We start from the raw sequence: 13,723 nt of genomic DNA, 5'->3' as shown, positions 1-13,723 counted from the left end.
CCATCTCTTTTACCTTGGAAGTATTAGATTTATCACTTGTCTCTTCCTATACAAAAAATTAGCGCTAAGAATTGTTGAGTCAGTCAGGGAATCATATAAATAATAAATTTACTTGGTAAATTGAAGACTGAACCCCGATTGTTGATAGCACATCAAACAAGGTTTGAACCCCTGTCTGGTTCCAACTCTTCTGAATCTCACACACATCAAGCAATTTATTATACTTTTCCAACATATCGGCCTTATCCAGCTTTGGTTCAAAGTCCTTCAGCACTTGAGCATTAAGTATGGCATTTACACGCCAGGAGATCTCAGCAAGGGAAAGCATGGAACAGGGGGAGCATTCTGAAAAGGAATTGGCCGAAAGTGGAAATCACAATAAAGAACATGGACGAGTGAGCAGTGTATGTCAAGAAAAAAAGCATACCTTTCCCTTTTTGTTTTCTGATGTTCGGAATAAGAAAGTGGTCATTAAACTCAAGTTTGTGCAGTGAGAAGTCAAACTCAATGTTGGACTGCATGGATAAAAGGAAAACCATTAGGCCCCGATCCCTTTATTTTGAAGGAATTGAAATCTACTTAATGGAGTAAACTAATTTATCTTGAAATGTGGCATTTCATAACTTTCCAAAGTTTAGATATAAGTCTATCTTAAATTCATGGGGTGGGAGATGGAAATTAATTCTATAGATTATGATTATTACAATGGAATTCAATTCTTATAGCACGCTCTTGGACTCGCTTCCCTATAGCAGAAGTGCAGCACATAAGTATCTCTCTCATATCGCCAACAGTAATATACAAATATATTCCACATACAATTATATTAGCTTAATTAATTTGTGTCTAAATTATGATTGTTAGAATGGAATTCAATTCCAAGCATCCAAACGGGGCCTTAGAAAAAAAAGGTACCCAATTCCAACATCCAAGACAACGGATCATATCTCTCGTTGGAAAATAATCCAACTCCAATAGTACTGGAATATAGATCTTGCAATCATGTGTTTCACCAGTTCAGTTTCAAGATGTAAATCAGATAAGGAAATAAATGTGCTTGTTTTTATATGACATTTAGGGCCTGCGTTTGGTTCGGTAACCATGTGTTCCCAATGTTGCCAAGCCAAAATTTTGCTATTTTTGGCCACCATTTGATAGGGTGACAAAATTTTGCCTTGGCTACTGGGTGGCAAAATTGGTAGGAAGATCTAAACCACCTAAAATATGCAACTATAGCGGTGAATCAAAATAATAGATCAATTAGGTATATGGCTAGGGTTTGATAGAACGGTTTGAGCAACCAGATCTTTCTTCCCTAGTGGAGTCGCTAAAATGTGTTGGCGCTTTTTCTAGCCAACACAGGAGTGCGCTAGATCGCACGAGTCGTGAACAGACCGAACAGCAGAGGTGCTGCGCAGGCCAGTCAGATCGATCCAGCAACCCGGTCGAATCGGTCGTTCGAGGGGATAACAATCATACTTACATGGTGGATGACGGTTAGGTTTATGAGCAAACCAACGAAGGACAACCGACGTACTTACGTGGCAAAGAACGACTAGTTTACGAGTAAACTAGTTTACGAGTAAAGTAAACTAGCAAAGGCCATCGAAACTCTCGCCCGGGAGGGACTCCGTCAAGGCGTGGACGTCGCCGGCGTGCTCTAGGTTGACCAGCAAGCCTAGAACGCCATATATGGTCGTGGAGAATAGTGGATGAACAACACGGAGGTTGGAAAAGTATTAGGGTTGAGAAGATAAAAGTAAGTTGTAGATTGATTTGATTGGGATGCCCTCAATCGGCCGTGACCCTTTATATTTATAGGGTGGGGAGGTCTTGCCCCAGTAGAAGTTGAAAATTACATAAATCCCATGTCAAAATACAATTCCTAACTCGGACTAGGCTGGGTAGACTGGTCAGACCGCCATCCAAACCGGTCTGACCGGTCAGCCCAGGGCTAAATCTTGTCAAAACCATAACTCTCTCATCTGGACTCTAAATTAGACGTTCCATGTATGCATTTCGATCGTCTCAACGAGCTCTATGCAATGGTGAAATCCAATCTGTATTTTGAGCACTTTGATATGACCGGTCTTACCGGTTGTGTGACCGGTCTGGATTGCCGGATCGACTGCAAAACCAATAACTGGTCAGACCGCTTCAGTAGGCCGGTCAGACCGGATAGCTTTGTCATATCAGCCATATCTGCTACTTTTGGTGTCGTTCCAGGTGCTGATTCATCCCTTTTAGCAAAATTACGTCCAAAGCATCCAAAACGACTCTTTTATCCTGCACAATTCATATTCAAGCCAAACTTGCAGAATATCAAGAGTTAGTACCAAGCAATTCTGATCTTAACCTCACATATTCCGAACCGTGCCACTTTTGAACTCCAACACATATACGTTGGACTGGCATTGGTCTCTAATTCGTGTAGTTTAATGCCCGCTGCCGCGCCATCGCAACCGCCTCACAAGAAGACAGGCGGGAAGACTACGAAGAAGTATTGCTCGGTTCGTTGTTGGCAGGCAGACCATTGCGTAATGTAGTGTTGCTCTCGGGCGCAATGTGCAAGTGCGCCATGCACTAGTTCCTCGATCGATCTGTCCTCGTTTCGTCTTCCATTCGTTCTTTCAATCAGTAGGCTAAAGACGCATATGGATTACCGAGACGCCTGCTCTCTGTAAAAGGCCAAAAAGGCTAACTAGTAACTACCGCCACGCGTGCGTGCCGTGACCCAAGATTTGCAGCAATCATCCCTGCCATGCATGAATCTGAGTAGGATGTTCAAATTTGTTTCGAATTTGAAGGTCTCACCATATCGTACTTTGAAAAGGTGGTGTACTAAAATTGGTTTGTTCCGACCAGATATATTGACTTTAAAAATGAAATAAAACAAGACCAAATAATGTTTCATTTAGTATATACTTTGGAAATACATAATGTGATTAAGCTAATACTCTTTTTAGCCAGAAATATAAGTCGTTTAAGAATACATCTAGGTGTTATGTTTTTTAAACTTGGCCCCTCCTCGTATCACAGCTAATAAACTCACCAGGCTGACGAATTCCACGTTGTATTTCCGGGGAAACGGGATGTCCCGTTTGAAAATTCAGGATATCCCGTATTGAGCCAGCCCAAAACCCAATCCTAGACAAATTGAAGCCCAGCCCACCATTTCTCTCTACTCCTCTTCTGCTCCAACTCCGGCTTCGAGGCTCCGAGCCGCCGCCGTCGCTGCCACCACCACCACCACTCCTTGGCCGTTGCTACGCGTCCCAGCCGCTGCTACTCGCTGACGGGTGACGTGACGGCTGGGCGGCGCACCTCATCTGTTCGTCTAGCGCGCTCGCGGTTCACCCTCGCGGCCGCGCGCTTTTGTCCGGCGGGTCCTCGCGGCCGCGCGCTCGTCTGCTGCCGGTCCTCGCGGCCGCGCGCCTTCTCCGCCGGCGGTCCTGACCGCAGTGGCCAGCTCTAGAGCCAGCAGTCCGCAGGCATGCCCCTCTAGGCCAAGACTCCAAGCTGCAGTTGCGGCCTGATCTGCTTCCTCCTTATCTGCATCTCGCTTCGACCCCTTGCTCCACTGCTCCAATCCTCCAAGGTACATGATTTCTTCATTAGTTGGTTAGTTCCTCGGACCTCGGTTTGTAATTAGTTGCACTTGTGCAAGTAATGCTACACATTTTCAGCTTCAATTCGATACTACTTTGTTGTGCTTGCCTGAAGCCGTGAACTTTGCCTAGTAACGTTGCACATTTGAGAATGAAGCAGCGAAAAGCTAACACAAACTTTTCTACTAGTGACTAGTGGCAGTGACTGTCATTCAGAATTTTATGTTCATTGTGCGCAAGTGCTTGTTATTTGAAAATAACGAAACAAATCTGCTACTGCTATTGCTTGTAGAATAACCAAACATATTCACTGTTCACAGTTCAGATTATGTGAGCGTGATAATGTGTGTGCCTGTAATGTTATGCCGTTATTGTCTGTGTGCCTGTAATGTTATGCCGTTATTGTCTGTGTGCTGTGTTGATATATAAGACATGGCTGTTACCTTGCTTAATGTAAGACTTGAATCTATTGTGCTAGAACTTCTAATGAATCTAGGTTTTATGGGATGGTGTTCCCATTTCGTCTTCCCTGTTGCTGACAGTTATTGACTTGTTCCTGTTCATATTAGTTTGTTTTCGACATCCTGTGTTAGTTTCTGTTCTCAGTCTTCCTGTTCCTGATTTCGTTTTGGGACAAAATGTGAAAGTGAAAATAGGAGAGGGGATATCCCGACCGCTCCCGTTCGTTTTATACCATGTGTGCGGCGTTCCAGCATACAGGCCTGGCTGGCTGGCCCTGGGGCCTCTCTGGCCTCCACGACAAGACACAATTTTGTGGTGACGTGCGCGTGGGATTCTCGGTGGGGCCTGACAGCATGGACCTGTGAGGTGTTGTTGCTCTACATCGAGCGGGGCCTGGGCCTGGGCACTTCAGCACATACGACATATGTAAGTGCGCACTTGCTTATCAGCAGTGGGAGGCAGGGCCATGTAGGGTGGCGCCACATGAAAGGAAATGAGTTGGTCTGGTGATCTGGTAGATGGTCAGGCTCTGAAGGGAAAACAGATGGATGAGAAGCAGTACTTCAAATGGGACACGTGGGAACAACTCCCTGTTTATTTCTGGCTTCTGCAATGGACCTGGAGGAGTTAGCTTTGCCAATGAAATTCATTTGATGGATAGGTTGCGTAGCCTTGCTGTGCAGTATTGGGAATCTCTGCAATTTGGCCCCTTGGGTTAGTATGTTACATCCTTAGTGGGTCAATTGCCTTCACTTAACAAACAAGCCACTAGGATGTTCTATTAACAAAGTCATACTAAATTACTAACTTCTTTAGATACCATCACATGTACATACTTGCTATCAATTGAAACTCTTTCTTGTCGGGGTGTCCAATGAAGATTACACTTTTTAATTGTCCTTATGGAAGGTGCCTCCATATGCCTCCATACTCTGCTTTTGTAGTTTATTTTATTATAACCAGAGTTCATGTTTTAGGCAACAATTGTACTTTGTGCTAGTTTATCATGCTTGTATAGAAATGTTCACTAAATGTTGCGTTATTGTATATTGTCTTGTAGATTTTGACGGAAAAAAGGACATTTTCAATCAAAGAGAAGTCTGTGGCTGAGGCTGAGGCTGACTAAAATCTGGATGTGCTTGATTTATAAGACGTACTGTTTCTGAGAGGTGTCTGACATAGACTATCCAAAATTCAGCGCCAGGGATCAGGGAGCGAACTCCCCCAGGGTGGGGAGTTCGTTCCTTTTCCAGTTACAAAGAGGGCAAACTCATATTCCATCATGATGGAAGAGGACATGGAAAATGGAAGGTCGTATCAGGAAAGACCAAGAACTTTTCCTACAGTACGAAATAAATCATCTATACCACTGGTATGGCCTATTGCTAAGCTTTCTTCACCTTTCAAATACATAAACAAACTTTCTGGCTACTTTGAAGTGTATCAATTTAGCTCCCATTCATGTTCCATGTGCTCACTTTGTGCATGTATTTTCTTTCTTGCGTTCTACTTTATGATACTGCATGTCCTTTGTCCTTCATCATGGCAGTGTGAATTGTCCTTGTTTTTGTTGATATATTCACACTATTTTTTTTAGCGGGAAACAAATATCCACACTATTGATTTCTTGTGTTTCATTCCATCACTTTCGTAAAGTATATGACAATCAACAGTTAAAAAGTGTAAACCAAAGAAAAATTCAGCATACTGTGAATATTATAGCATTCCTTTCCATCTTTCTATCTTTTAGCTTTATATTTATACTTAACAGCAAAGCTTTTTATTCCCACCTATTAAAAAAAGCCTGTTTAGTCACAAGCAAGTCAGTGTAGGCTAAAGTTAACCTCTTTTTTCATATCTCAAAAATGGACATTCAGATAAAAGAAAATAGCCAGTCCAACACTCTATATTACTCTTTTATGGGGTTTCAAATGAGTTGACCTGAAGTACTTTAGGCAACATAGGTTTCCATTGTTGAATCAGTATTTTTCTATCAAAATGTGCACTGAATCAATTGTTTTGTTTCAAGCTACTTGCATGGTTTGTGGATAAACTTTGATAAATGAAAAATTGTTGAAGTGTACACTTCTGCTGATTGATTGGCACACTTTTATTTAACATGTCATGAGCAACTGCTGCATATTTTTCATTTGTCTCTTATACAGTCTATTTTGTTGATACAGGTCTTCCGTTTGTTGATGAGGATAAACCCCCGTGCCTTGATTATTCTCTCTCTTTTGGTCTTCAGTGGTGTCCTATATGTGGGAGCCAGTACATCGCCAGTTGTGGTCTTTGTGTTCTGTATATGCACTCTCAGTTTATTCTTCTCTCTCTACCTTACAAAGTGGGTTCTCGCCAAGGATGAAGGACCTCCAGAAATGTCTGAGGTATAGAAAGTGCCTAAGTTCAGCTCACTGATAATGTTCTAGTGCTTTCATTTTTACCTTCAATGCTTCACTTCTTGTCACTTGCTGTTTCTCTATGTCTACAATGTGCTGTATGCCACTGTTGCTGTTTTGCTATGCATATTATGCTTTATGCAGTTAACTACTCCAACCTGGAGCTCTAGTATTGTGCTCTCTTATCCTGCATATCTGAGATATAGTTGTTATGACTTATGATTCCTATTATTGTGCTGATAAGCTATACTAGAACCTGGATAGAGCTTTCTTTGCGTTTAGCTGCCTGCTCCTTTATCTCTTGGTGTGGGTTGAAGAGTGATATTCTAAGATTGCATTTAGCTGGGAGACTGGAACTGTTGATGCTGAGCTGCATCCGCATGACTGGATTCAACCGAATTAGGCACATCACAGCAACTAGCATGAAATCATTCACTATTTGAAAATGGACTAAAGAAATTGAAAAACATTTTAGCAACAGCAAGTGCAGAGTAGCTCATGCAGTAATCTGAAAAATATTTAGATGGACCAAAGAAATCAGCAAATAAGCATATTTAGATCTCAGACTTCAAGCCACCTCTTTCCCTGCTGTGCATCTAGACTTCCTGAACAGAAGTTGAACCTGGCAATCTAAGTTGTCCGGTTGTGCATGGCTTTATATTACTCCCTCCAGCCACAAACACTGTTGTTTTGGAATGCGCGCAGTCAACACGTTTGAACTTTGACCATCAATATCTCTTTTGAGTATTTCAAATGAAAAATTGAAAATAGTGGCTAGGATTGTCTTCAAAAGTAGTCTCAAAATTTTTAGATATGGTTTATACTATTAATTAATGGTCAAAGCAGTGTCTTGGTGTCACTGTTTGGTACGATAATTATTTACGACTGGATTGACTACTAGTTTTATGGGCATTTTAGCACCAACGAAGCAACATAGGTGTGATTATGCATATTATTTTCTTTGTATGGTATGATGATGATCCTATTGACTTGTCGATCTCGCGATTAAGTAGATTACACTATGTACACAAAAACAACAGCAGCAGGAACAAAGAACCTTTTAATCCCAAGCAAATTGAATTAGGCTAGAGAGCAAACCCAACTTGTGCATCTATTGGGTTCCATCACAATCACATTATGAGTGACTGATTTTGATGTTGGCTTGCCAAACCTATCAAACCCCCTTTTCGGAGAAGGGATCCCTCCTTTGTCCGGGCTTGGGACTGGCTATGCTGTAACAGCATCTATGTAATTAATTAATTTGGACCTGTAAATTCACATTCACATTCCATGCTGCTGCTGCTGCTGCTCCTTCTGTTATTTTCTATACTCTGTTTTGTTTGTAAATGTTGCTAGTATTTGGGTGATGACCTATCATATTAGTGCTGTAGCGTGATTGATTCTGTTCCTTCTCTTGTTCAGATATCTGATGCGATAAGAGATGGCGCTGAAGGATTTTTTAGGACACAATATGGAACTATTTCTAAAATGACATGTATTCTGGCCTTTGTCATCCTTGGCATTTATCTCTTTCGCACTACCACCCCGCAGCAGGAGGCATCTGGCTTAGGAAGGTGATTTTCTGCCATTGTCTGAAACTTTAGTTGTGCTGATATGTTGAGATCTCATGAATCCCATACACAGGGCAACATCCGCATATATTACTGTTGCTTCGTTTCTCCTTGGAGCTTTATGTTCTGGAATAGCTGGTTTTGTTGGGATGTGGGTCTCTGTACGTGCAAATGTTCGAGTTTCAAGTGCTGCTCGGCGCTCTGCGAGGGAAGCTTTGCAGGTCTGTATCCATTCCTTGATGTACTTTCAGGTGTTTCTCCTGCAATGGAGTTTGAAATGATGACATATTCCTCAAAACAGATTGCTGTCCGTGCTGGTGGTTTCTCAGCCATTGTGGTTGTTTGCATGGCTGTATTTGGTGTGGCAATACTATACTCAACACTTTATGTTTGGCTTGGAGTAGATTCACCTGGTTCTATGAAGGTTACTGACTGTAAGTTTCTTGTACACAGTACACCCAACATTCATAAGTGGTGTCAGATGTAGCTATGCTCTGGTTGTCAATTGTAACAATATGGCATCGTTGCAAGGTTATAGATTGTGATAACTGGTCATTTTATTTCTGTAATTTAAGTTGGGGGAAATACTGTTATGCTTCTATAAATTTGACTTGTGCTATGGCTCCACTTTTTGCTTTTTAGAAACTGTACCCAACTTCCATCCTTGGACACAGAGAAGTTATGTGAATGACTGATAGGCAAGACTTGGCCCACATGTCAGGAACATAAAAAATATACTTACTAAATTTTATTGACTATTGTTGGGACTAAAAAACAACAACAGTGAAACTTGAAGTTCTTGTGAAAAGTTTGGTTCCTAAATAGACCGGAGACCAAATTTAGTTATTGTCAAAACACTACCGTTACAGATTGAGGCATTAACTTTTAATACTACATGGTTTAGTTTTAATGATTGTAGAATTGACACGTTTGCCTTATATTGTTGATATTGACCTACCCTAACATTAATGCTACATTTCTCATGTGTCCTGCAATTGATTTTAATTTAGTGTAAAGATGAGGAGCATACTGTTATTCAGTTGATCATGCTTAGATCCTGATATGTCTACCTGGATGGCTCTGCAAAACATTGTTATGTGCTCCTTTATCAAAGCTGCAAGCTCCATTCAATGGGTTCTCAGTTACAACTTATAAGTAGAAATGCCGCTGCAGAGCAAGGTCCTGTCTAAAGGGTGTTTAACTCTATAGCAGACCTTACCTTGTGTTCTTGTCAAGTTAGCCGTGTCAGCATGTAATTTTCCTACAAGATCCTGAAACTGCACTAGATTACAATCCAACCGTCCACCAGTTATGTGCTTGTAGTTGCAATATCATTTTCTTATGTAAAAGGAACATTATTCTGTTTCTTATTTATATGTTTTTGTGTAGTGCCTCTTCTCCTTGTGGGATATGGATTTGGTGCCTCTTTTGTTGCCCTTTTTGCTCAGTTGGGTGGTGGAATATACACTAAAGCTGCCGATGTTGGGGCTGATCTGGTTGGAAAAGTTGAGCAGGGAATACCAGAAGATGATCCTCGCAATCCTGCTGTCATTGCTGACTTGGTACTGATGTTCTCTAATAAACATTGGTTACCTTCTCATTTTCATATATTTTTATTGAAGATAGCTCAATTATTTTTCTTTTTGCGGAAAAGGGATAGCTCAATTATGTTCAAATACACCTAGGGTCCTAGGCATCGGTGAAAATGAGTATTCACGTGCTTGTAAAGCTTTATTAGGGATTGATTGATGTCAACAACTTGCTTTCGTTTTGAAACTGAATGAATGATTGTGTACTGTGCAACTCTATGCACTACGGTTGCCTTGTTGCATAAGGTTTGGTAGAATTTCTGAATCGTATGCACTCTCGAGGATTGAATATTTGTTGTCTGTGTTGCAGTACTCTCAATACAAGATTTGCTTTGCTTTACAACACTACAACCACTTGTCTGGTTCTTGTTGTATATAGTTCATGTTCTCTACTACTCAGGTTGGGGACAATGTTGGAGATTGTGCTGCCCGAGGGGCTGATCTTTTTGAGAGCATAGCAGCAGAAATTATCAGTGCAATGATACTTGGAGGAACAATGGCACAGCGCTGCAAAATTGAGGGCAAGTCTCTTTTGTTGCCATCCAATATTCTTGTCAATAAGAACACTGGCCACAACTCGAAAGTCGCAAGTGATTGCTCATATTCTTTATACGATAAGTTCCCATTAATTTAGTTATGTGCAGAAATATTATTTGGATGATACTATGCATGGATGGTACTTGGTTTTAAATAAATTTAATAACTGCCATATTTTTGGTACAACGGTTCACATACCGCACCTTTGTAATTGCTCTGTTCTGGTCTATATAATAACTAATAAGCATCGTTTGTCATTGCAGATCCCTCTGGCTTTATTCTGTTTCCTCTTGTTGTCCATTCATTTGATTTGGTGGTGTCATCAGTTGGAATTCTCTCAATCAGAGGGACACGTGACTCTGGTCTCATTTCCCCTATCGAAGATCCCATGGCAATTATGCAAAAAGGCTATTCTGTTACTATTATGCTTGCTGTTCTTACATTTGGGGTGGTGAGTCTTGTTATTTGGTAAATAGTTTTGCTGTTTGACCATGTTCTCTTGCTGCTTGCAGTAACATTTATAGTATTATACTGTTATAATATTACTCCATCTGTTCCCAAGGTGGGTGCAGAAATCACTTTGGGATTGCAACATGCAAAAGTGGTATACAGCATAGTTTGTTGAATATCTTTCGTGCAAGCTTCCCATTGTCATCGTATATAATATAAGGAGAAAATATTGAATTAGTCACTGAAACATCAGTTATGGTTAGATGTTCTCGGAAGAAAGAGGTTCCAGAAATTATCCTAAAGCGGAGAAGACAGGATACAACCTCAGTCTGGCAGTTGCTTATAACTAAATCCATAGCCATAGGATGTCATCAACATCATCATCAAAGCCTTTCAGTCCCCATGCAAGTTGGGGTAGGCATAGACTGAGGGTCTGATATTTGAACTGATAACAAAAACATATTATAAACCATGAACAACTCCTGTTAAGATTTGCACTCTACAAGTCTGTAGTTTATTGAGTTCAGATAAAGTTTTCTATCCAAGTTCTCCAACTCACAGTGAACAGAGGCTGTGTTTGTAATGCCATGTGTCTTTTCCTTTTATGTGAAGTAGAACTGTACCCCCTTTTTTCTTGCCAGAAGTTGCTTTATGATTATTGATCTGTGTTAATTTTCCAGTCTACTCGATGGCTCCTGTACACGGAACAAGCACCTTCAGCATGGCTAAATTTTGCACTGTGTGGCTTAGTGGGGATCATCACGGCATATGCTTTTGTTTGGATTTCAAAGTATTACACAGACTATAAGCACGAGCCAGTCCGCCTTTTAGCTCTTTCAAGCTCTACAGGACATGGAACTAATATTATTGCTGGAGTAAGTTTGGGAATGGAAGCAACAGCACTACCAGTTCTAGTGATAAGTGTAGCCATTATATCAGCTTATTGGCTAGGACAGACCTCAGGCTTGGTGGACGAGTCTGGTGACCCAACTGGTGGTTTTTTTGGGACAGCTGTAGCAACAATGGGGATGCTTAGCACAGCAGGGTATGTTCTCACTATGGACATGTTTGGTCCTATAGCCGACAATGCTGGTGGTATTGTTGAGATGAGCCAACAGGTATTACACTCGTACATTTTTTTTGTAGTTCAAATCTCTTTTATAGGTCATAGCAAACAATCAGTATTATTTAATACTTTTACCATTATGAAATTTCAAAACATTTCACAGTTCAAAACTTCAAATAAAACTATTGAAAGTATTATGTACTCATTTTTTTTCCTGTGATGGTTGTAAGGTAATTAGCTGGTTTAGCATTTGTCTCATGTTTATATGTGTGCGTTGATGTTCTGTATTGTGTCTAATCATCTTATCCTGACTGAATACTGTTGCAGCCTGAAAGCGTGAGGGAAATCACAGATGTTCTAGATGCTGTGGGCAACACAACGAAAGCTACTACAAAGGGATTTGCCATTGGGTCGGCAGCTCTGGCTTCCTTCCTCCTGTTCAGTGCATATATGGATGAAGTAGCTTCTTTCGCTCAATTGCCATTCAAAGAGGTATGCAGTATGTATTAGCATACCACATGGAATACTGAATTTATTTGCTCATATTCAGTGTCCTTGCACAATTGTTGCAGGTTGACATAGCAGTCCCAGAGATTTTTGTTGGTGGTTTATTAGGCTCAATGCTTATATTCCTGTTCAGTGCATGGGCTTGTTCAGCTGTGGGTAAAACTGCACAGGAAGTTGTTAATGAGGTCAGGAGACAATTTATTGAGAAGCCTGGTATTATGGTGAGTACATGATTATATCATGACGTTCTTCAGTTCCCTTATGCTCGGGAAAGCTGATGTCAACTAACGAATTGTCATCCAGGACTACAAAGAGAAGCCTGATTATGGACGATGTGTTGCGATTGTGGCATCTGCATCCTTGAGGGAAATGATAAGACCTGGGGCCTTAGCAATTATATCACCCATGGCCGTTGGTGAGTTTTTAGGCCATATCTATGGTAACTGTCGCATTCTTGTTTGTGTCCATGATGCTTCTGTAATTTGATTTACATGGTTTGCAGGCGTTATCTTCCGGATTTTGGGCCACTCCACTGGCCAACCTCTTCTTGGAGCTAAAGTTGTGGCCTCAATGCTTATGTTTGCCACGGTTTCTGGTATTCTCATGGCACTCTTCTTGAACACTGCTGGGGGCGCCTGGGATAACGCCAAGAAGTACATTGAGACTGGTGCTCTTGGTGGCAAAGGCAGTGAGTCTCACAAGGCTGCGGTTACTGGTGACACGTAAGTTTCTCATATAATGTCGTTCTATTGACACATGTAACTTGGGGCTATACTCTTTAGCTGAGCTTCCACTGTTGATCAACACATAGTAAAAGCAATGTTTTCATACTATGGGACCTGGCAAATGTTGCAGGGTTGGGGACCCATTCAAGGACACAGCGGGGCCTTCGCTTCATGTTCTTATCAAGATGCTCGCCACAATCACATTGGTAATGGCCCCGATATTCTTGTGATCAACCAAACTAATCATCAAGCTTACTCTCGGAGATGTATTTACCCGACTCATTTACCATCACTAAATGTTGTACCCAAAGAAAAGAAAGAATCAGTGGTGATATTTCGCGGTGACATTGTACGGGTGGTGCATACGTTGGATAAATAATACACATGTCGTGATGGAGATTACTCAACTAGTCACTCCCGAATGTTTGCGTTTGTTTACTGGAACATTTTGGTAGCGTCCATTATTTACGCAAAATGCAGCATGCGTTGTGCTTGCTGGAGAAAGGAAATGAGATCTGGTTGATCTACGCTCCTAGGATTGTTGGATCAGGACTGAATCTACAACTACCTAAGCCATTAAGCTCGTGGATAAGGTCTCGAGAACTCGAAGCCCCACCGCGAGGAGGTTCGTGTTTGGATCTTAATGTTTCCTATTTCTGTATTTTTTTTTTTGTTCCTGTTTCTGATTCGATTTCTGGAATACGGCCCAGCCCATAAGCGTGGCTCTTTCTTCTCCAACGTGTTGCCCCCCTTGCCGCACGCAACAAGCCCCGCTCGGCTCCTCCCAAGCAGGCAGGCAGCCATGGAGG

General features: G+C 41.4%; 1 protein-coding gene across 1 annotated transcript; it reads left to right on the top strand.

The window, feature by feature from the left end:
* The first annotated feature begins 3,160 nt into the window (after positions 1–3,160).
* Positions 3,161–13,321, top strand: LOC117838460 (pyrophosphate-energized membrane proton pump 3). Its single transcript, XM_034718502.2, has 15 exons — positions 3,161–3,598; positions 5,131–5,442; positions 6,254–6,457; positions 7,892–8,043; positions 8,114–8,261; positions 8,342–8,474; positions 9,430–9,602; positions 10,030–10,150; positions 10,430–10,617; positions 11,297–11,734; positions 12,010–12,174; positions 12,255–12,410; positions 12,493–12,604; positions 12,692–12,911; positions 13,045–13,321. Exons 2-15 carry the CDS (start codon positions 5,353–5,355, stop codon positions 13,142–13,144), a joined length of 2,400 nt encoding a protein of 799 aa, XP_034574393.1. The 5' UTR covers positions 3,161–3,598; positions 5,131–5,352; the 3' UTR covers positions 13,145–13,321.
* The last annotated feature ends 402 nt before the right edge of the window (positions 13,322–13,723 follow it).

This window comes from Setaria viridis, chromosome 9 (assembly GCF_005286985.2).
Source record: "Setaria viridis chromosome 9, Setaria_viridis_v4.0, whole genome shotgun sequence".
Taxonomy (NCBI): domain Eukaryota; kingdom Viridiplantae; phylum Streptophyta; class Magnoliopsida; order Poales; family Poaceae; genus Setaria; species Setaria viridis.
The sequence above is the reverse complement of the archived record's forward strand: the minus strand, read 5'-3'. Positions and strand labels throughout refer to the sequence as shown.

Excerpts from the sequence above, each read along its gene's own strand:
- LOC117838460 (XM_034718502.2), top strand. The coding sequence starts at position 5,353 with ATGATGGAAGAGGACATGGAAAATGGAAGGTCGTATCAGGAAAGACCA. Across the intron at positions 6,458-7,891 it reads GACCTCCAGAAATGTCTGAG|ATATCTGATGCGATAAGAGA; the intron begins GTATAGAAAGTG and ends TCTCTTGTTCAG. Across the intron at positions 12,605-12,691 it reads TATATCACCCATGGCCGTTG|GCGTTATCTTCCGGATTTTG; the intron begins GTGAGTTTTTAG and ends CATGGTTTGCAG.